Source organism: Diabrotica undecimpunctata, chromosome 3, assembly GCF_040954645.1.
Source record: "Diabrotica undecimpunctata isolate CICGRU chromosome 3, icDiaUnde3, whole genome shotgun sequence".
In the NCBI taxonomy this organism is placed as follows: domain Eukaryota; kingdom Metazoa; phylum Arthropoda; class Insecta; order Coleoptera; family Chrysomelidae; genus Diabrotica; species Diabrotica undecimpunctata.
The window spans coordinates 50,225,493-50,251,464 of NC_092805.1; the positions used below are offsets into that span (position 1 = coordinate 50,225,493).

Genomic DNA, 25,972 nt, shown 5'->3' on the forward strand with positions numbered 1-25,972 from the left:
CTAGTCGTCAAATAAGTCAAGGTCGGACGACTTGTCTGAATATGTATTTTCACGTAACGTTTTATCCTATCAGTTCTCGCAAAACTATGCTTCTCCCATCATTTCTACGATCTGACCTTGGATTTCATTTCGATTCGACAAGACGTACGTTTTGCTGTTTACATGCCACGTTTTATTGTATAGGATTTGTCCTATCCACCAAAACGTACAATAAGACGTAGCGTGAAAACAGGCCTTTAGATTTGTTTTATACTCAATATGTTTTTTTTTTAAATATTACACATTTTGTTTTATTAGAACAAAAACTAAAACCGGTAATTAGGGAGCTATTCACATCTTTTAATATTGACACCATACGATTAACGTTCTGACCTTTGATGTAAAGAATCAGGCCATCAGCATATAGTCTTACCCACACAGGTTTCGCAATGATTTTTAGTATATGGTTTATTGCTATTAAAAATAGAGTAGAACTGATAATCGATCCTTGTGAGATTTCGTTTTGTTATTCTCTAAGATATGACATAGCACCATTCTCTCGGACTTAAAAGCCAGCATGTTCGATAGCAAGTTGAGGTTTAAGTTGATACGCCCGCAAGTTGATCATTGTGTTCTAGCTTCCACACTAATACTTTGTTGACTATTGTTTCTATAAGTTTATATGAAGAACATATTAATGATATAGGACGATATATTGAACCATTTTGGTTGTAATATATCTTTATTTGGTTTAATAATAGTGATAACAAAGGCATTTTTTTAGATTTTTGGAAATAATTTTTGTGACCAAATAATATTAAAAATTTGAAAAAGAAACTCTTTTGCTTTTTTGGGAAGTTTTTAAATAAATTGTATTGGTATATCGTCTGGACCTGGTGAAGTCAATTCTTCGGAAATTGTAATCGGTACTGTCTCGTTTTGTTGTTTGTAGGTTAGTAACTCGTTATTGTAATTTTGGCTGGATGAGAATTTTTGATTGGTATTAGCTAGTTCATTTACTATATCGTGTGGGTCAGATAGTACCATTCATTGTTTTTCTAGACTTACAATTTGTTGGTAAGTATGCTGTTCCGTTATTTTTTTAACATTTTTTCCCAGCCGATGATAATATTTGTGCTGCTTTTAATGCTAGACATATATTTCTGCCTTTTTTGTTTGCTTTTTCACGAATCTTCTTGCTTCAGCTCTACATTTTTTGTACTCTGTTAAAAGATCAATATTGTTGTACTTTTCGTATCGGTATTTTGAATTTTACGAATAGGTTTGTGTTTCTTTTAAAGTTGAGATTTTTCTATAGCTATATTAGCAGCATCAGGTACAATAGGATCGAAGTTCGTGGGTGTGTCATCAATGAAGTTTCGAAAAATTCTAGTTTCGAATCATTCAGTCTAATACAATTTTTTTTATTTAATCCATTTAATCAATTTACTAATGTTTGCATTTTGAGAACGATTTCCGAAGTGGAAATTGAAACGTCAATAAACTTACTTTAATTGTGGCTCATTCCCATTTAAATGGTAATTAAATTTAACCCAATTTTCCTTTTTAGTTTTCATTTTTAAGTTGGTATTGTATTTATATTTAAATTAAAGTTTTATTAAGATTGAGAAGAAGTCACTACTTTATAAATCTTTTAGTGCTGTCCAATCGAGTTGGGTGAGCAGTGAGGGTTTACATATGGAGAGACTAAAGGGGGAAGATGTTCCCGTAGCCATATTGAATCTCGTTGGAGAGTTGTCGTCATAACGATAAAAATGTTTTCTACCATATTTCTCATCAGTATTGTTTTATTTGATCCTAAATTTTTTGGAGAAGAATAAGTAATTTGGGTTTAGTTACAGTTGTGTGTGGTGACACATAAATCACATCAGATCCCATAATATCCCATTCGAACTACTAAAATACGGAACCGACTAAGTGTACAGGCAGCTAGCCAGCATTTATCATCAATCATGATCGTCTCTTTACAATTACCTAACTTACAGAAAAAAAAACGGCACAAAACCAAGCAATATAAGTACCTCCTATACGTAGATTTTCGAAAGCATGGGAAACTTTAGAAAAAACAAACACCGATGTAACTTCAAAACAGTGCAAGAACTATATAAAAACAATACAAGTAAAATAAAGATAGTACAAGGGATATAAAAAGAATTTGTCATAGACAAAAGACTCAAACAGGGATGCTGTCTGTCTCCTACTTTGTTTAAAATCTATTTGGACGTGGAAGACGTGGAAAAGGAAATGTAGTGGTATTGGAATCCCTCTAAACGACACAACATAGTACACACTATGCTTTGCAGACGACCAAATAATCTTGGCTTAGGACTTCGAAGATCTAGAATATATGACACGCAAACTTATTCAGGAGTATCAGAAATGGGGCTTAGAAATGAATATAAAAAAAAACAGAATACATGTATATAGAAGGGAAACAACAAAAACCTAATTTTGGAAGAGCAACAACAACAAATAAATCACTGTAAAATATATAAATATCTAGGCATACACATTACCAATGAAGGCAATTTCCACGAGAGATTAAACACAGAAATAACCAGGGAAGACAAGCTAGTCGGTAAATAAACAGCATACCGTGGGATAAAACAAATTCGAGAGAAAATAAACACAGAATCTATAATAGCATTGTCAAGAGCATCATAACAAGCAAAATATAATCACTAAAGAAGAAGGCCAAGCCAATATAGATTTTGGAAGTTACAGAAATGGATTATTGGATGAGAGCGGCCGGTAAATTAAGATTAGACAGAGTAGGAAATGAAAGAATTAAAGAAATCATAGGTGTTAAACATAGAATAACAGAGGACATTATAATCAACCAAGATGGTATGGTTACGTACAAAGAATGGATGACAGTAGAGCCCCAAAAAAAGTATTCAACAGGACACCGCAGGAAAGACGAAAGAATGGCAGACCGAGATTAAGTTGGATAGAAGGAGTCGACAGGGATATAAAAGCGAGAGGAATAGAGTACCTTCTGAATTACCGAGACCAATGGAAGCTGGAAATCAGAAAACGGCGAAAAACGTTATAAACTGATTGTTGTATGCATATTTGACTTTATATAAAGTGCTACTCCCCCACTGGCATAGTTTTGATTGAGTTGATTGGTGCAAAATCAAGTGTAACCTTTCAGGTTGTGCGTTGATTTTTAAAGTGAGTTTCTTTTAAAGAAATAAAATGTGGAAATGCGGACTCTGAAAGAAGAAGCTGTAGCATAATTAAATGGGTATATTACAGATTTAAATTCCATTGTATAATACTATTGAAAATGCTTTATCATTTAGTTGAAAAATATGAATCATTAGCGGGTTCAGATATTTTTTACGTAGTCGAGTGATTCGGTTTTTTAAATTTGAGTCAATAAACTAAGCATGAGTACCTACAAGCATTTTAATGAGTAATGTTAAATCCGGTGTATAATCCTTAACAATATTATAAACACCTTCAGCTCTGTATGTCTTATTTAGGTAATCCCGAAATTAGTCGTAGTTTAAGACATGAATTTGAATGTTTATTGATAATTCTTTTAGCAGTTTCTTCGGTTTTAATTGTTACTTTAGTTGTTGTGTCAATTTGATTTTGTAATTTCTGACACATTTGTACATGTTGTTCTTAGTGTGGTTCTTCTTCTTCTTCCTCTTTATAAGCAATTCTGCTTGTTTATTGGCGGATTAATACCTCTATGGAAGGTTGTCACTCCATCTTTTTCGCGGTCGTCCGATACTTCTTCTGTCGATTGGTGACTTATCTCTTCTTATTTTAACGACATAGGTCTCCCCCATTCTGCTTATGTAGTTATTCCATTATTTTTTTCTATTTAGTGTCCATTTATTTATACTGTGGGTCTTGAACAAGATTCATAACATCAAAAGGATTAAAGCAAGGATGTTGCTTGTCTCCCGCTTTATTTAAAATATACCTCGAAAGTGCTTTAAAAAGATGGAAACAAAAATGCAGGACAATGGGGATACCGCTCACCAATACTATGGTATATACGCTTAACTTTGCAGACGATCAAGTAATAATAGCTCAAGATTATGACGATTTAAACTATATGGCACGAAAATTAATTGAAGAGTATGATATATGGGGTCTAGAAGTAAATAAAAAGAAAACCGAATACCTGTGCATTGGAGCAGAACAAAAAGATCTTATATTAGACGATAACACTACGATAAAGCACTGCTGTATAGTACAAATACCTAGGTATCACTATTTCACAAGATGGAACATTAGTCAAAGCCATAAGAGAGACAAATACGTCAGGGAGAAAAGCCATCACAATGTTAAACACCATTTTATGGGACCAATCCATCAACAAAGAAAATAAAAAGGGGATATATGAGACTATAGTAAAAAGTATCACTTTATACAGCTGTAAGATATGGCCACTGAAAGAAAGAACACTGTCAACGCTGAAAGCGACGGAAATGGATTTTTGGAGAAGAGCCGCAGGAAGATCTAGAAGAGAAAGGATTACCAACGAACGCATTAGAGAAATAATGAGAATCAAACAAACAATCACAGATGACCTAACAACAAAACAACTTATCTGGTTCGGACACATACAAAGAATGGACGAACAACGAATGCCAAAAGAAATACTAAAGTGGCAATCAGAAGGAAAGAGAAAACGACGTAGACCGAGAAAAGTTGGAGCGAAGGAATAAATAAAGAACTGAGAGAGAGGGCCATAGAAGAAGATTTATGGAACAACCGGTCTAAGTGGCGATTGGAAGTCGGAAAACGGCGGAGAACGTTATAAACCGACAAGTAGTAGTAGTCTTGAATGGATGATGTTATGTTTTTATTGGGTCCAGAATTGATCTCGCCCCTTAATTTTTTGTATGTGAAACTACTTTTCTTAGATTCCTTATGGTATAAGTTGCTTGAACATTTTTCTGTTGGAGATAAGGTTTGTGACAGAAGTCTTTTGGTTAATTATGTTGATTTTTCTGTTGTTGTAAGGGTCAGATTTACTACCTCCATAAAATTTATTGAAAGAGAAGAAATTGGTGAATTACTATCGTGGTTGTCTGTTGTGAGAATCTGTGAAGCGATATTGTGAGGTTGAATTAGAAGTTGAAATAGTATTTAGTACATCAGAAGTAATTAGTGAAGAGGTTTCTGATGAACATTGTGGGGCAAGATGGTCATTTTATTTGCATTTGAAACAATGGGATTGGTGGCTGGATAAAATTACTTTGTAGCTAACATAATCATGGTTAACCACGATAAATTCAGGTATAGTTATATTATCTAGGGGTTCTATGTTTACTTGACGCCTAAAACTGAGTATGTGGATATATTCGGGATTTTTAGCTCAAATCTCACACATGTTATTGGTGACATCAATTTCAACACTAGGTTCTGGAGAAGATTGCTCAATATTTCATGTGGGATTCTTGGACTAACATTAGATAAGAGAAATCGTCCTGATAAGATAATTAGTCTACGTGCTAGAAGTACTTCATTATTTATTTATAAATCCTGATTTATTGAGAAAGTCACCAACTAAAGCGTTTCTGGAAATGCATACTTGGTTGTTAGAGATTTTTGATGAATAAATAATATTTTTTGGTTGAACTATGGGTCCTAGTTGCAATATGTAATCTTGTAATTTTGCGTCAAAAATTGAACTGAAAATGATGATTGGTTCTTTTTATGAAAATTTTAGACTAGTTTGTTGAGATGTAACTGTAGAGTACATTGGATTGCTTTGAAAAGTGAAAGGAATTTTCTTCAGTAATAAATTATTATTGGTAATTTAATTTTATCTATCTTCTTCTTAAAGTACCCTCTCCTCAATGGAGGTTGGCTACTACAATTTTAAAATCTTCTCTATCTTCAGCTGTTCTTATTAGCTGTTCAAAATTTAGCCCTGTCCATTGTCGGATGTTTCTGAGCCACGATAGTCTTTTCCTTCCTAGGCCTCTCTTTCCCTCGATTTTTCCTTTCACTATAAGTTGGGCATATTGGTACTTATTATTTCTCAGTATGTGGCCTAGGTATGATGTTTTTCTAACTTTTACTGTGTTAAAAAGTTCTCTTTCCTTGCCTATTCTATGCAGCACTTCTTCGTTTGAGGTATGCAATCTATCACTTTATTTTAATTATCAGCATATCCAAATACGGTTCTTATTCTAATTGTTGTTGATAATAAACCAGTACGAGGTTGTATAATACGATGATTTTATTTAGATAGATTTCCAGAAATATATTATTTCATTCTAATTAATGTTCTACTCACGTTTTATATCTTCTTATAAAAATACCTTTATTAAATAGGTATATCCCTTTTGTTAATTTACTATGGTGAAAGTACTCGTATAAAATTGCAAATAACTGTGCCTGGGGGTTATGAGCGCGAGGACTGGGTGGGTTGAGTAGCTCAGAAGCTGCGTTCATGTCCACAGCCGGTTCCAAGCCCGGATAAAAGAGGATGGTTAGTGGGCCAGGTTAGCATCCCACCAGCATCAGATTAGTAACATGGAACATTACTTCTTTCAACAACAAGGAGCAAGAGATAATAGAAGAACTGATAAATAAAAACATACACATTTGTGTAATCCAAGAAACCAAGGAGAAAGGTAAAGGCCAAAGAGACTATAACCAATATTTTCTAGCATACAGTGGAGTAAAGAAAGAAGAACGAGCACAAGCAAGCATAGGTATACTTGTCCATAAAAAATTTAAAGACAACATAAATAACGGCCGTTATATCTCCGAAACATATGAACATCACAATGGACTACCAAAAATTAAATGTCATATATATATCTATAGCCCCGAGGACTGCAAACCTTAGGAGGGACGAGAGGCATTCTACGAACAATTGCAAACCATCCTGGATGAAATACCTCATGAAAAACCATTAATTCTTATGGGTGACTTTAATGCACGAATCGGAAATGAAATAGTTCCAGAAGTAAAACAAAGATTTAATGAAAACCATGTCAACGCAAATGGAGAACTTACGGCTAATCTCTGTGGTTTTAACGAACTGAAAATCAATAATACATGTTTCGACCATAAACTCCAGTATAAATATACATTTGAAAACTCCAGGGGGCAAAAATCTATAATTGATTTTATAGTCTCTAATAGAAAAATCTACCCAAAGCAGATTCTAGATATCCGAACCTTAACTGTATGAACACAAACTAGTACTAGCCAAAATATAAACGAAAATAACACCAAAACATTTTCTACAGAAAATCACCGAGGAAAGACTTAATGTAAAATCACTGTGGAATGACTCTACAAGAAAAATGTACCAAAGGAGGCTAGCACAGAAGATATAGCTAAAACAAATAGACGACATCGAAGATATAAACGCGAGCTAAGAGAAAATTAAAAACAACATTAAAGAAGCAGCGACAGAAGCTCTAGGAAAACGCAAAGTCTTACTGAACAAAAGAAACAACAACTATACACCATGGTTCGGAAAAAAAATAAAAGGGAAATGTAAAGAGAAACGAGAGGCCTATACGAAGTATAAAACATTAAATACTCCAGAATCCCGAGACACCTATAGAAGAATACGAAATGAAATAAAGCAGTTGGTACGAAGAACAAAAAATACAAACTGGAAACAGGTTACAAAAAGGATAAAAAGCGACTTCTACAGTATACAAAAACAAATACGAAGATTCATAAAAAACCAATGAAAAGAAATGGCAGAATTGAAGGAATACAATAACATACCAACAAACAAATGGGAGAGATACCTGAAGCAATTGTTTAAAGAAAAGAAAAATAATAATCAACGCAATAACGTACCAGAATTAACAAACGTAATAGAAACCAGTTTTCAGGAAGTAGAGATAGCCATAAATTCACTCAAAAATAGAAAGTCACCAGGACCAGACGGAATACCCAATGAGCTTTTAAAACACGAAGGAGAAAGTATAACCCTAGAGATGACAAAACTTATACAAAAACTAATATTGCACTGCAAGATACCAGACGCATATAAAAACAGCATAGAGACCCCATCAAATATAAAGATATAAATCTACTGAACACCGCACTTAAGCTTACCACAAAAGTCCTCACCAACAAAATCAATAAACTAACAACTTTATCAGATAAACAACAAGGATTCAGATTCGGAAGATCCTGCGTAGACGCCGTATTTGTACTAAGACAAATCACAGAAGGCCATCGAGTACAATAAACCAGCATATCTGTGTTTTATAGACGTTACAAAGGCTTTCGATCGCATCTATGTCGAAGAAGTTTTACACCTACTGTATAAAAGAAACATACCAATCAATATTATACAAACCATCGAAAATATCTACTTCCATAATCGAATACAGGCAAAGATAAATGAAAAAATAACACAGTATATATCAGTACAAAGCTGAGTCAGGCAGGGTGACTCGTTAAGCCCACTGTTCTTTAATATAATACAAGCAGTACGTAAAGGTCATGGTTACAGAATGGGGAACAAAGAAATCCAAATATTATGTTATTGAGACAACGCCGCATTAATCGCCGAGACAAAAAAAGAGCTCCAAAGCTTAACACACATCTTCAATACAACAGCCAAGAAATACAGTGTGATAATATCAGCAGAAAACACTAAATGTATGACAACATCTAAATACCCACTACGATGTAAAATTGAAATTGATGGGAAAATAATAAAGCAGAAAGAAAGGTTTAAATATCTGGGAATAGATATAACTAGTTACGGAGTTGTTAAAGAAGAAGTACGACAACAAAGCTTAAAAGCAAGTAAAGCGGCGAGATCTCTTAATGACACAATTTGGAAGAACGAAAACCTAAGACAAGACACAAAAACAAGAATCTATAGCAATTAGACCTATATTAACATACACGGCGGAGACAAGATCTGACACATCTAAAACGAGATGACTACTAGAAATAACAGAGATGAAAATACTCCGCCGAATATTAGAGAAAAGTCTGTTAGATGGGGAGAGAAGCGAAAACATAAGAAGAGCATGCAGTATAGAAGACGTAAATACATGGGTGACAAAACGAAAACAGGAGTGGAACGAACACATTAGTAGAATGGCAGAGGATAGGATACTACGAATAGCACGAGATAAGTTACCAAATGGACGAAGAAGTATTGGCAGACCAAAAAAAAGTGGTGCGATAATTTAAACAATTTAGAACCTACATACAAGAAGGAAGAAGAAGAAATTGCGAATATATCGGAGCTGGCTGAAATTAAACTATGTGGTTCAAAATCAGATCCGGATTCCATCGTTGTTCTTCCGAACACTTTTTCGCTATTTCTTCAATACAGGCAGGCAAAATCTCAGAAGTTTTACTTTATTTCATAAACTGTACCTATAATATATGCACTGTATATATAATATATTTGCATGAGTTACCTACATTTAAAAAAAATTTGATTTATTTTATAAATCTTTTACATATCAGATATATATTTTCTCACTCTTCTAACACTTTGAAAACACAATTTGGTTAAGAATTTTATTGTAAAAACGTTCGGTTTATTACAATATAATATATAAAATTAGAATTAAGCTTAAAAGGTCAGTCTAGTATAGATACATAATATATTGCACAAAGTTCTTATTCACACTTTTTTACGGCAACAGCCTGTGATAATGAGCCTTCTTACTCTTTTCTATAACATAAAAAGAGTGTGGTTTTCCGTTACCAGGAAAGTATTTAGTAAAACCAGATTTCTTCGGTTTGGCAGGAACGTAGTAGTAGGGTTTGTGCGGTTTCTTTTCCTTCATCGGTTTATCTAAAACTTCATTCCAGCTCTCCTGATGCCTGAAATCCATAAGATAATCATCTGATTTAGCTTTATGTGTTGAAGCTGCCTTTTTCATCAGAGGTAAATTCCAGTGGTATATCTTAGCAGGTTTTCCATTGTTTTGAAACCCAACTGGTAGGTTTCTGCTTTTGCTGTGGATATTGTCAACGCTGTTAGGTTTATTGTGAACATAATAATGAGGGTGCGGCGGGAGTTTAACGATGAACATGTGGGAATCATCTGATCTGCTATGATGTCTTGATTCCACTGCTAATCGTTTTCGGTGATGACTGTTGGGTCCCTTGATTCTTTGTAAACCAAGTTGTGTAAGGAGGTCGTGGTTTTTTGAAGACGAAGACTGTTTGGTATCTGACAGCGTGAAGAAGACAATGGCCACCAAAATGATGGACAAAGTTGTATGCCTGGAACAAAAGAGAAGTATATTAGAATACATAATTAAGTCAATATATAAAATAGGTTTTATTTTATATTTTTATATCGTTTTATACTATTTTAGTAATTTTTAATTGTCATAATTTATTAAGATCTTCTAATAGCATATTTGTTCATTTAAATAATAATAGATGATTAGTAGAAAATCCAACTGCCATTCACTGCTAGTAAATATAGGTTTAAATACGTCACATATACAAACAATACTCATTTATGTTTGAGGTTAGTATTATGTACTACAAAAGGCGTAAAAAAATTACTTAATAAACTACAACAGTAATAAAGGGAGTCAGTATCTAAACAGGCTGTAAAAATACGAAATATTTCCTTAGACGCATTTTAAATTACAATATTGACCTGTAACGATTCAAAAAACCCATATTTTTTCTTCCTTCTATTAATTCAGAACAAAATAATTTTTATGCGCTTCCGGTATAACTTATTCCGTCTTAAAAGAATGTCTGGTCATCAAAATTGTGTTAATTATCGATTCTCGAGATACGATGTTAGCTTTAATCTAGAAATTAACACAGTTACCGAAAAAGAGCACATCATTCAATTTCTGACCACATGGCAAATCACTTCTGTTGTTTTTTCCAAAAATGTCCGTCAATTAAGTAGTTATAATTTTTCTATAAGCTATGTTCTACCGGTTTTAGTGAAAATAGGGCACGAACAGCTTTTTATTTCACTTCTTTACAAAAGGAAAAAGAATTATTTCCTTCCAAATATTGGAATGATTGTCTTTAGGTACTATTGGTCGTCTAATTATATATATATATATATATATATATATATATATATATATATATATATATATATATATATATATATATATGAAAGTAAAAGATTGCATTTCATTTCAATCGGAACTCCACCATTGCTCTACACGTGTTTCGAGTTATTCAACTCATCATCAGGAGCACTTGTGGAAGTTCAACTGAAATGAAATGCAGTCTAGTATTTGGTTATTATAACCAAAATAACAAGCCAGGTACGCTAGCAGCGACATCTATACGAAGTAACAAGAAGTCCAGAGACCTCTCTCTGATAGTAAATTATTATATATATATATATATATATATATATATATATATATATATATATATATATAATAACCTATATATATCTAATCTAACCTATAAGATATGTATATATAATAATATATGTAAGGTTTTTTATCAGCAAACTTTAAAATAAACTCAACTGCGTTTCTCTGTAAAAAAGTAAACTTTATTATTTTCTGTACAATATTAATTATTAACAAATACATTACCTGTAAAAAAGAAACAACATTTAAAGCTTATATTCTAATTTTACAAATTACAGGCAAAAGTAATAATGGCCAGACAATTGACAATCTTAAAATTAATGAATTGTCACTGTCAAAACACCTCAAAAGTATGTCTAACATGAAAACAAAAAGAAGAACTTAATGTTTTGACAGTGGCGTAACAAAATGAGAATATAAATAGAAATAATATTAAAGGAAAACAAAACAATAGTTTTTCTTTACATATATATATATATATATATATATATATATATATATATATATATATATATATATATATTATATATATTAGTACAGTACTAATCGAGTAACGACGAGAAGTAGATCCACCAGGCTTGAGAATGGCAAGTGAGACCTTGCCGAAACGTCGCCAAAACAATGGTTTTCAAGAAAACCAGCATTTTACAACGCGGAGTCAATCCCGGAAAAATAGTGACAGCACATATAGCTCCCGCGGAAACCTCAAAACAAACATATATATATATATATATATATATATATATATATATATATATATATATATATATATATATATATATATCATCATCATCATCATCATGTGCAGCTTTATCAACCGTTTCCAATTACGGTGCAGCCTCCCTTATTTCAAAGTTATTCTATGTTCTTATTATTATTCGACGATGTCTTAGTTATACGTTGTTGTAATAATTTGCGCTCATTTGCGCCCATATTTTTCTATCTTGTGCTATTCGAGACCACGTTGTTCCTGTTAATTTTCTAATATCATAATCCCATCTGAGATTCGGGCGCCTCTTTGGTCTCTTAGTGTTCCTGGGGTACCACATAGTTGTTCTAGTGGTCCATCTGTTATCTGTTCTTCTTGCCATATGTCCTGCCCATTGCCATTTCAGGGATTTTATTCTTTGGATTACATCAGTCACCTGGGTTTGCCTCCGTATCCATTCAATTCTTTTACGATCCCTCTTTGTTATCCCTAGCATACATCTTTCCATTGCTCTTTGAGTTACTTGGAGTTTAGACGTTATTTCTCTCTTTAATATCCAAGTTTCACATCCATATGTCAAGACGGGTAATATGCATTGATCAAATACTCTATATATATATATATATATATATATATATATATATATATATATATATATATATATATATATATATATATAATAACCTTCTTTTTCTTAATCAAAGGTAAAGGTTTTTATATTTACTCTTTTAAATAACCCTTTGTCGATATTAATATGAATCATTAGAGCTATATATTTTGTCAGTTTATTACACTGCATTCTACATATCGGTATCCCCCAATTTTATTTTAAAAGAAGGAACTGATGATAGCCACATAACCTCAAAAACATGCCATAGTATTATAAGAACACCCTAAATAACATATTGGTATTTTAAAATAATTATGTAAGTGTATTCAATGTATTTTGATTTTTATATTTTAACAATTTAAAAAAGTTTTTTACGTCACCAACAATTTGTCAAGGACAACTACAACTTAACAAAATAACTTATAGAAGACAATAACTTTCGACTGCATATGGCTTAGTCATGTACAATATACAGAATATTACATATTTCGAATTCTAGGAACACGGATTCCTAGAGAGTAGTGGTGAGCTACAGTATTATACATCCTAGAAAAGCCTTCTTGGTCAAATATCTTTTAGTTTTTATTAAAACAAAGACCGTTATACTGTGGCCTGATGATGAGGCATATATTGTAAGCCTCAAAACCAGTAACCTAAAATTTACCTACCAATAAAACTTTATATTTAATGCAGAGTTTCGTTGAAAGTCCAAATACCTCCTCACGAAAAGCTGCACAAATATATGATATAGGTCATTCTTTAGTCTTCCGTATATTAAACAAGAATTCATTTGAACACTACAAAATCCAGTTAGTGCAATATTTAACTGAAGATGACTACGATCGTAGATTACAGTTTAGTGACGTAATGATGAATAAAATTGTAACTCACGAAAACTTCGTTAAGTGTCTGAAAGTTACTATACAACCAAGTAGAAGTGAACATAAACAATATTAATTGTATTTTAAAAATAAACATAAATCAGAAGATAAGAGCGTATATGGGAAAAGCTAGATTCACTTTTAACCGGATGGGAGCCCTCTTTAAAAGCCACAACCCCTCTTGTCCTCTACGTCCTCTCTAATCTGTTTTGTGATTTTGAATCATGCATCCTAAATGAAGACATGCGCAGAACATTGAGAGCGTTTGAGATGTGGTTATAAAGGAGAATATTTAAAATCCCGTAGACTGACCAAGTCACAAATGAGGAGGTCCTCACAAGATTGAAGAAGAACCGAGAGGTACTGACTACCAACAAATCCCAAAATCTACAGCACTTCGGACATATTGAAATGAATCTAGATATGCCCTCCTACAAGACATCATGTAAGGAAATGTTATAAAAGCGAGGTCCAGGAAGAAGACGAATTCACCGTCTCGAATGTTCTTCTTTCTCATCCGCCTTCATAGGCGTTGTGGTTTTTATCAGTAACCCTAGACAAGGGACCTTTACAAGGTTCTATTAGCTCGGCCAGCTAAAGCATGCTTTTTACAGTGGTGTTACTTCTCTATCCCTCCTCTTTTATCTGAGCTTGGGATCGACTACTTTGAGAGCTACTCCGTTCACCCCAAACCCAACGCTGACAGGGTGTTATCTGATAATGTATCCGTAATTTTTTCACCATAAGGTAATATCCATGTACTCTTATAAATCTCTTTATCGGAAAAATAGTAATATACACATTATGTCCAAAAGCGAAGTAAGAAAAATTATTTTCCGTTATTTTGACCATGATGCCCACTTTTAATTATCTGAAAATATCATGAAGATAATTAATTTAACACTCAACCAATACTATATATATATATATATATATATATATATATATATATATATATATATATATATATATATATATATATATATATATATATATATATTAATATATATATATATATATATATATATATATATATATATATATATATGTATATATATTTGAGTTTCTACCATGATTAGAACCAAAGATATCGTGTCAAAAAAAACGACAAAACACGTTTTAATTTTTTTGAGGTTATGTTTGGGTTTTTTGCAAATATGCAAATTTTGCTTATTTTGACTATGATGCCTCATCTAAAAAAAAAATCGGAAAAAAACCATGAAGATAATTTAATGCACAAACAATAACATATATATTTTTTGGAGTGGCCTTTGAGACAGTTTATTTTAAACGAATTTTAAAAATTTCAATTTCCCGCCAAAAATGTTGTAAAAAGTAGCATGATGTAGACAAAAAAATAACCTACAAATTAAAAAAGAAATAAGTTTTTACCATAATTAAAACCGAAAATATCGTCAATAAACAAAATAACACGTTTTAATTTTTTTTGAGGTTATGTTTGGATTTAGGGGTCTAAAAAATTTTTGGTGGAATATTTTTTAATATAGAACATGGTAATTTTGTTTTTGAGATATCGCTGGAGGCATTTTTCACTATCGTAACTGGCTAGACCCTTTTGTATAATTTCCTATATTAGCAAAACAACATCTAGTTTTCTATAACTACATAGGAATTTTATTTGTATTCGGTTTCCAATATAGCTGCAAAATATATATTAATTTTTTTGTTGTTTTTTTACATTTTTCTCTTGTTTTTCTAATTTTTTCCAGTTTTTCGTAGTTGCGTTTTAATTTTCAGCGTTACCTATTTATACTTATTTTGATTAATTCAACCTTTTTTACTACCTTCTTTGTTTCAATCACAATTGCTATACCAAAAAAATATATTGCTGGCTTTTCATACATTCAATAATTAAAGCAAATATTTGTGAAATAAATCACACAATAGGAGAACACACATCAACTTCACATACTTGAAGTAATCATATTATTGGTTAAATGCGATCGAAAGGCGTTTATGCAAGAGACCATTAAACTTTAACGTTGTCCTGTTTAAAACTTTTAAATGACTGTTTTAATCAATTTTCCGTAAATTCCCTATTTAACGCTCAGGCGTTCTCATCCCTTGACACAAGTCTAATTAGGGCTGTTTGAGCTGTAGCTTTATAATTGTTCTTGTAATAGAATTTTCATATGATGCAGGAAATTAACTCTGTCTACATATAATGAAAACCGATTTCCTGTCAAGCAAACTAATATTGGCCTATCCACTGGAAACTTTATTAATAGTAATATTTTGGCTTGTTGGCTTGCATTAAATGGCAGTCTGAGTCGATTATAAACTAGAAGTTTATGTTTGAACTCGAATATTGAATGGAAGAGTGCACGAGAATGTATATAGATGATGTAATAAAACGATATAGATAGTTTTTTTTTTTAGTTTTTCAAATAAGTTATTAAAAACCAATCATTTCGGTAGAACTGACATCAAGATAAACGGATTTGGGTTACTTTTTATCACAAAAAAAAATTAAGACCTAATAGACTTGGAAATATTTCAGGTTTAGGATATCAGAAAAAAACCGGCACCAACTAGGGATTCAGAAAAAGGTGATAGACTGATAGGTTTCTTTAAACTATAACCACATAATAATCTATAAACTGAATAATCCTATAAATCACAATATGAAATAGTTAAAACTTAAATTAAAATCAGTTACTTAACCCTCTACCGGTTAACAGTAACAGTGCCTACAGACAGTACCTTCATTTTTATCTTGGTTCACAAGCAAGATCATTTTACCGTTTCGTTTCGTTTGTCGGAACAGTTTAGTGAGAAGTTTCGTAGTGTTAAGATCGAAAATTATTTCTTGCTACAGTCCAATTTTCAAAAATAAAATTATATAGTTTTTCGTATTGGATCTCGTCGTGATTTATACCGTTGAAAAGGTAAGAATTCATTCTTTCAATATGATATAAGTAGAAGTAAAAAATAAAATTATGAAGTTGTGTAAAAACAGAAAAAGGAAAGCGTGCCTCAGAGCACTTATGACAGTTTAGATGGAGATTAGTGTCCTTTTTCTATTGTGTTCAGCTGCCTAATTGTATCATTGTTTACAGTTCAATTGTGGCAAACAAATGGTTTATCGAAGCCGAAATAAAGTAAAGATCAGCGAAATGAGCAAAGGGGAACAATGGGCATTTATAGAATCGGTCGAATCAGATGTGGAAACTGATTTCAGTAGCGATGATAATGTGAACAATCTAGATTTTGTGCTTGATGAAATATCCCCCGAGGATGAACAGTATATTTCACAGGTAGTTCGGCAAATAGATGAAGACGAATCTGCTATCGTCAATCAAGCAGCCGACTTTTCATTGAACTTGACTCCAGTCGACGAAGCACTTCCATCAGCTTCGTCAACATTACTTCCTGAACAGAATGTTTCGCACGAAAAGGTTGTTACTGCAGAAAAAAAAGATCAATACGACGTGCCATCAACTTCAACACCGCGTTTCAAAAAACTGAAACGACCTCGTTCGCCATTGCCCGAAATCGAAATTGCTGGTCCATCTGGCCAGTATTGTGCCTTTTACTGGAGGTTTCACTGGTGCAAGTATGAATTGTTTTGACATAAGAGTATTAATGAGTTTCCTAAACTGGTTATTATAACTTTTTCGTAGGTATTGAATCAATAGCTAAAAATTCGGCTCAGTTTTCCAAAATCGTATGGAGAAAAAACAATCAATGTGTTTGCATGTCAATCAAGTAGCCTTCCGGGGTGACTCAAGCGTACCGTCGTCCATAAAAGAACTCGAGACACCGATGGAACTATTTCGGTATTTTTTCACTAAGGAATTGGTTGACTTGATTGCATTTGAAATAAATCGAGCAGCTCGCCAAGCCGATATCAACACAAAATTCACTACTTTGATATTTAATAAATTACTTTGATAAGATATATTCGCAATCTCATTTACATGAGTGTTTACCGTTATCCCAATTTGGAAAGCTATTGGGGCCAAAACGCGTTTCAAGCAATAGCAAAGACAATGCCCAAAGGAACATTTATGGCGATAAAGCAACATTTATCCTTTCGTGATAAAAGCACTATAGTCAAGAAAGGCGAACTCAGCTACGATGCGTTGTTCCGCATTCGAATATTGATTGACATGCTAAACACTCGATTCGATTCCGTTCCGAAGACTAGATGTACAGCACGAAAACATAACATCATTTGCGCCAATACATGTCAAATAAACCACACAAGTGGGGTATAAAGCTATTTGTTTTATGTGATACGAGTGGATTCGCTTATCGGTTTGAGGTTTATAACGGTGCTGGCTACAATGTGATCCTACCGGGCCAGCCTGATCTTGGAGCCACAATGAACGTTGTTGTGCGATTGTCACAAACAATTCCAGACTTCGTTCATCACATCTTGTTTTTCGATAATTTTTATACATCGTTGCCTTTGTTGGTATTATTGCGAGCTCGAGGCATATATAGTTTGGTCACCATACGAGTTTCTCGTATTCCAAATTGCAAGTTTCCCGTCGATAAAGATATAAAAGATGAGCTACGCGGCTATTCATGTGAATTTGTAGGCTCTGCATAAGGTGTGGACATCATTACTGTCTCATGGAAAGAAAACAAGTCAGTGAGATTGGCATCAACGTACGTTCGTATTGAACCATTCGCCAGATCCAACGAAGATCCAACCAAACATCCAGCGAAAGCTGGTCGCTACGACCGAAAGGCTAAAGCATATTTGGAAGTTGATTGTCCCCAAATGATAAGAGAATATAATAGTCACACGGGCGGCGTGGATTTGATCGACAAACTTATGGGCCGGTATCATATTAGAGCAAAATCACACTATGCAATCACCCGATTGTTTTACTATTTCATTGACATGACCGTAACTAATGCATACATACTGCATAAACGGATCCACGCGGAAAAGGTCAACAACTCAAGTGATGTCTCGGCCAAAGAACGGGTATTGCAATTACCACAATTTCGTAAAGCAGTTGCCGCTTTTCTGGTAGCCTACCAAGAAAAACGGCCCGTTGGTCGTCCAAAACCATCAACATCGCGACCATCAACTTCCGTAGATCCACAGCCAGGCAGCTCGAGCGTTGGTCAAAAGTGCGTTACGACGGTCAAGACCATTTCCCAATGTGGCGCGGCAAAGAAGGTGCAAAGAGATGGTGCAAATTGTGCAAGAAGTCACAAACGCAGTGTGTTTGCTCAAAATGCGATCTCCATTTATGTTGTTCCAAAGCCAAAAACTGTTTTTTTTTTTTCGATTACCACACTAAAAATAATTCATTTCATTTATCTTCATCCATTTATTATATTATTCTTTTATCCCTTAATAAACAACATTTTTTATTGATAATTCTACCTTACTCTTGTCTTGTATACGTGCTCTTATATTCGGCCTAAACTGTCATGCGTGCCCTGAGGCACTGTTTTACCTTTTGTCTACCTGACATATCTGAAAACGAGCAAGCCACCTCTGGATTATTCTTGAATGGCAAAAAATTGCCATTCTTTTTTTTTTTCACGTTGAGAGTTTTGACTGTTAGAGGGTTAAATAGACGAAACCGCGATTTCCCAAACTACAACCTCTTTTGAAAACTATTAGTACCACTTACGAACAATACCTAAAATACCTATTATACAATTTTTTTATACTTGAATTATGTATATACTAAATAATATTCAACAGTATAAGTAGTACGCATGGAAAAATGTTGGATATTGAGAAGTTGAAATTCGCAAAGTAGGTGTTTAACTGTTTACGTTACATAATAAGTTTTATATTGCGGATGTTGCATCTCTTGATTAACTAATCATATGCTTATAATCAGTTAAAATCTAAATTGACCGTTATTGTACTTGTACTTGTAATGGATATCATTTTGAAACACTGTGATCTGCCATTAAAAACTAAATGCCACGCTCCAGTGTTATGTGTTTTCGGTTCTGCTTTACAGAGCGGAGGCTTCGAATCGTCCCCAATCTTTCTGAATATTCTATTCTAACGTAAGTGTTTAGCGGAATGGGAAAAGTGTACGATATTTTAAAAGAGATCATATATTAGAATATCATCCTGATGAAAACGAATTCAGGCATCAAAAAATCCGAAAATATTTTTTATTACATAGTAATGAGAAAACCTCCAATGCAACAAAAACTTTTACTGAAACGACCCTGAGATAAAATGATCCAAAGTAAACAGAGCTTTCGTTTAGATTTCCGGGTAGGGAATATTTCAAAGGGAACACCATCATTACAGGTAAAAAAAATTAGGATAGGGTCTTGAAATTTTAGACGTCTTACAGATAAGAGTATGGAGTTGGTAGATACACTAAAAAGAAGAAGAGTAGAAATTGCTTGCATTCAAGGGACGCAGGTAAAGGACAAAGGGCAAAGGACTAAGTGAAGCATGCAAATTGTAGTATATAGGAAAAAGTAACACTAGGAATAGTGTTGGTATAATTGCTGATAGAGAAATGAAAGGTAACATAGTAGAGGTGATAAGAACAAGTGATAGAATTACAGTTTGTATCTGATAAAGAAGTTATGAATGTTGAGTATGTGTGTGTGTGTGTGTGTGTGTGTGTGTGTGTGTGTGTGTGTGTGTGTGTGTGTGTGTGTGTGTGTGTGTGTGTGTGTGTGTGTGTGTGTGTGTACGTTTGTGTGTGTATGCTTTTTAAATCGGTCTAGGTAAAAATTAAATAAAACCTTTCTATGATCAATTAGAAGATATACTGAGTGATATTTCATCGGAGAATAGAGTCATAAGAGGAGATGATTTTAATGCATATGTAGGTCAACAAAAAAAAGATATGAAGCAATATATGGAGGGTTTGAAAGTAGAAATGAAGCTGGAAGCGGAAATGAAGCTAGAAGTGACATGCTGTTATTAACAGCTTTAGTTATGACGATTGCTAATACACTCTTTCAAAAGAGAGAAAGTCAATTTTTGAATGGATATATATATATATATATATATATATATATATATATATATATATATATATATATATAAACAAATAATACTGGATATAAGTGACAGTCGATATAAACAAACAACCAGTTTATTAGGGCTGCAGTCAGAAGGTTGGCCGGGATGTTAAAGAAACACTCTTTTGACTTTTTGTCTAGCTTTCGAAATTGTTTTATTCTTTTTTCAAGACGTTGTAATATAGATAAAAAGAATATGTAAATATTTACAAAATATCATAATTTGTCAGTGCAACTTACTAGTCGTTGAGATTATTTATAATAAGCTTTGACCCTCAACATTAATAACACAAACATAAAATAATGGACAAAATACAAATATTCCAAGGCCTTCGATGTCTTAAAATGGGATAAAATGTGGCATATACTCAGAGAAATGGGTACGCTAGAACATCTAATCTATTTATTACAAAAACTATATGTAAATAATACTGCTAATGTAAGAGTTAATAATGTGGTTACGAAAAACTTCAAATTAAAATCTGGAGTTCGACAGGGATGCATAATATCTACTATTCTATTCAATATATATATATATATATATATATATATATATATATATATATATATATATATATATATAATATAAGGTTGAATGCTCGGATAAATGAACTTTGATCAAATAAAAGGCATATATCGAGCACAGTTTAATTTAATCTTGCCCAAGTACTTTCGATCCCTAGATCATCTTCAGGGGCATTTCGTCAATTGCGGCCTATCCGACAAGAATAAAATGTCATAAACATATAATTGTACAACACACTACACTACACAAGGACAAACAAACACTTTAAAATTATTGAAGAATAGCTACATTGCGTACAGAAGCCGGAGACAGAATGACAGAATATTCTGGGCAAGATTAAATTAAACTGTGCTCGATATATGCCTTTTATTTGATCAAAGTTCATATATATATATATATATATATATATATATATATATATATATATATATATTGTTATGATGTATTGTTTGTGAATGATGAGCAATGAGTGTTTTTTTAATAATATAGGGTTTTTATCGCGGTTCTCAAAGAATTAGTTTGTAAGTACTTTTTTTTAAATTATCTTTATTATATCTATTATGAAACACATATATATCTAGCCTAGCCAATGTAAATTTAAAATAAACTATCTTTAAATTGAAATTCTTATGAAACTAAGTAAATTCTATAGACAATGTAAAATTTAAATAAACTTTTTTCAAATTTGAAATTGTTATGACACTAACTAAATTATATTAACAAAATTTTGTACCTTTCTGTCACTGAATGCCTAAATGAACTGTTTTCCACTGTATAGATTATAATCACCACTCAATGTCTTCTTCGCAGCTTCGGTTATCCTTGTTTTTGTGAAATTACTTTTTCCAATTATCAGCTTCCACCAATTTAAGATATTTTTCTTCACCAGCATTTATAAACCACCAAGCAAACCAGCAAACAGCATTTATTTTTATTCTTCTTTTCAATATATCAATATTCAATCACCAAAAATATTATTTAATTTTAATATTCAATTAATACTTCTTCCATTATCATCATTTATACATAACATACCTAATTTTTAATCTTCAATAATATTTTCTTTATACTGTTTCTTAATCTTGATTTAACTCACTATATTAAACAATTGTAACTGATTGACTGCCTTTAACTAATTTTCATACTAAAACTGGCCATCATAGTAACTGTAACTCATAAGTGATTGACTAACTGAATGGACATCTTGAATCCAAATCAGCGGGTATTTATATCTTTTTTCATGTTTCAGAATCATCTAGCAAGAAATCATGTTCCATTTGTTCTATTAAATACATGTCTGAATTTTCTGGAACAAACCATTTCGCAAACAAGGCCATCTCCGGTGATCTAGAGAATTCCTTACTTTTCTATTGATAATTTTGTTGACATTTAGGCTTTTCAGATCAGAATATACACTTAAATCAGTAACTATATATAAATTAAACATTTTAAACTAACATTATTATAACCCCACTTTATATTCCTAATTATTAATTTCTATCTGTCACTTACTGTATAGTTGGTTGCCTAGTCACATGGCTCACTTAAATATATCTACAATATTATAATTATTAAAATACAACTTTTTACAATTATTATATGCTAATTTCTTAAAAATGCCCTCACATAAATAATTTTTATTAAATTCTCTAGTATATAACTTCTTAAAATAACCAAATACTTGTTATTTGTTATATCTAATATTATCTAGTATATAACTTATAAATTATTTTCTTTAAACACCAATCATCTCAATATATATATATATATATATATATATATATTGAACATATGCGTCAAGTTTTTGAGGAATGGCCAGGTGGATCAACGATAGAAGGAAGAAAAATCAAAAACCTACGTTATGCTGATGACACTGTTATATTGGCGTCATCACCAGAAGAACTGGAACAAATTATGAATAGGCTAGGCACGGTGAGTACGGAATATGGTTTGAAAATAAATATGCAGAAAACCCAAAGAAAACCAAAGTGATGATCATCGATAGAATCAGAATAATAATAGGAATAAAATAATAATAATAATAATAATAAGAATCATGGCTGGTTACGAAGTGGTCAGGCAATTTAATTACTTAGGCTCCGTTATTACTAAGAGTAGAGGATGCGAAAACGAGATCTATGGACGCATCACAATGGCCAGATCGGCAACAGCCAAACTCACAAAAATTTGGAAGAACACTGAGATCGCAAAAAACACAAAATTACGTCTTGTTCGAGCCTTGACATCTTCTATCGCCACCTATGCTTCAGAAATTTGGACCATAAAAAAAGCCGACTTAAAACGTATAATGGCATTTAAAATGTGGATCTACCGTAGAATATTGCGCGTACCATGGACCGCCCATCGCACAAATAACTCAATTTTAGCAGAACTTAACATAAAAACTAGACTCATCACAATTATCAACCAAAATATACTAAGATATTTTGGACATATAACTAGAGGAAGAGGAGGCATGGAGCAAAAGATACTTGAAGGTAACGTAGCGGGTAAAAGATTCAGAGGAAGATCTTCAGTACGATGGTCGGACCAAATAAAGGAAATTACTGGGTACTCATTCTCCGAAGCAAAACAAAACGCACAGGAGGGAGATAATTGGACAGAAATAGTCAAACAAATTACATGACGCCACTACATCTTTACGAAGGAGAAAAGATTGAGGAGCATAAACTAAATAGGTTTAAACCTATGTTTAAAAATAATATTTTTATTTATAAGAAATTATTTTAAAACGAGAACTATTATAAAATTTAAACAGATCTTTCTAAATCTAAACTTTCATTAAATTTTGACAATCGTTACTTATCGAATATTTTATTGACATATTATATTCTTTTCAATTTTTAATTCTCATTTAATGTGTATATTTTGTTGGTTACTTTTTATGTAGTTTTTAATTTTAACCTGCTTAGAGTAATCGATGTCAAGAACCGCTATTCTATGACGCTACCCGTGACGAAGCCTTCTCGTGACGCTAGTTCCGTGACGCTCGCCTCAGCATTGTACTATGGAGAAAAAAAGTAATACAATGCCAATATAGAATCTTCGATTCAAAAATATGTAATATAGAAATAAACCCTGATTATCCAAGGAAAAGACCACAAAGTAAATGGAAGGACGAAGTTAAAGAAGAAATAAGTATTTTAATAAAACTAATATTTTACAAATAAATTAACTAATCCTAATAGTTCCACCTTTTTACGACCAATAAATTTGATGTTATTAACAAAAATGCAGAAATGTGGATAAAATCAAGTAATTAAATTAGAACAGTTTTTTCTTCGATTGGAAGTGTTTTATTTATTCAATGGGCCGTGAGAATTCACGCATACATGTCGCATATAAGCAATTTGCGGTGTTTTTAAATACACCTTATTGCATTTTGCCTACATACATTCTTGAGTCTCGAGAAGAGATCATAAATCATTGACCAGAGCTATTAGAATATTCAGAAACCGCTAGCTCTGTCTCGGGAGTGCCGATGTCGGGTAAATATTGACCAGATATGTATCTATTGGTATACACGGTGAAGTGCCGTAATTGTATCTTGAAGAGTATTGGTAAAATAAGGTACTGGAATATTCAATGAAGAAAAAGTTAGGTTTTAGTTTAGAAAATTTCAATTTAATGGCATAATATTTGCTGTGTTGGAAGATAATTTTATAGTATAGAATAGAGCACGTACAATTTATTATTAAATCGTTTGTAGGTTTAAAAAAGATTTAAAATAAAACAACATGAAAATAAAAAAATTAAAATATTAAACAGTAAATCAAGAAACAAAAAAATCATCAGTTTATTAATATTGCTAGATATAACTAGGCTAAATTCTTGGGCGTTGAACAGCTATAAAAAATCTTTAAGAACATATATAAAGTATCGAGAAAATACTATTGGATTGGCTGAAACCAACCTTCGTCACAAATTATAACGAAATTCAAGAAAATAAAAACATAAAGATATTAAATAGCGTATTATAGAAAAAAAAACTTATTCGCCAGTCTATCCCTAATGATAGATATCTTTTTCTTCAGTCACCCCCGGGAGGAAGTGTAGTGGTTATCGTGATGTCGTGTATTGTCCGTCCCAAAGATCTCTGTCTCTTGTCATTTATTTCAACTCATGCATAGGTCTTTTACATATTTCTGTAATCTGGTCGATCCATTTTGTTGTGGATCTTCGGCCTTCTACCTTTCCTTAGACAATAAGTCTTTCCATGTTTTCTATGTCTGTTCTCATAACGTGTCCAAAATATTTTAATTATTAGAGATGGACTTAGCTAAAACGCCTATTGCTGGTCTTTAACTCATTTTGTCTTCTGATCAGTCAACGAAATTTGTAACATTCTTCTCCAACAGAGTATTTCAGTGGCGTCTATCTTTCTTCTTTCCACTTCTATCTCAGTCGTATGAGATTAATTAACTCTTCTTGACTATTTGCAAGGTCTGTATCATAAAGGTCTGTGTGTGTATTAAAAATAATAACTGTATTATAAAAATACAGTTGGTATTGATATACAGTCTGACCATTGTAATAATGCTATACTAAAACTACTAGCGTAATCTAACATAACGAATTTAATTTATGTATGTAATTTTCTTTTTTTCTTCACTTTATCAACTTGTTTGTTTATAAACTATTATTTACACTTTACACTGTACATTTCCCTTCTATTTTTGTTAAATATATTTTTAGGTTAGTTTAACATGAACCAGAAGCATAGAACTCATACCAAAACAAAAATGAAACAAAACAGTACCCTAATTTGACCTGTCTGTCCTTGCTTCTATGTGTATGCAATCTTCATCGCAAGCTATGGCATAGAAGCGAGAGAGCTGTTCTTTTTACTCTTTTTTAGTATTTATTACAAAAAGCAACAGAGGTTTTCTTGCTAATGTAAAAGGCAAACAAATACAGAAAAAACTTGGA

General features: G+C 32.4%; 1 protein-coding gene across 1 annotated transcript in view; it reads right to left on the minus strand.

The window, feature by feature from the left end:
- Positions 1 to 9,487: 9,487 nt before the first annotated feature.
- Positions 9,488 to 25,972, minus strand: part of LOC140435590 (uncharacterized) — a 266,810-nt gene continuing 250,325 nt past the window's right edge. The window contains exon 2 of the mRNA XM_072524337.1: positions 9,488 to 10,215. Within this exon, the coding sequence (XP_072380438.1) occupies positions 9,618 to 10,215 (598 nt within the window). The 3' untranslated portion in view covers positions 9,488 to 9,617. The remainder of the gene's footprint in view (positions 10,216 to 25,972) is intronic.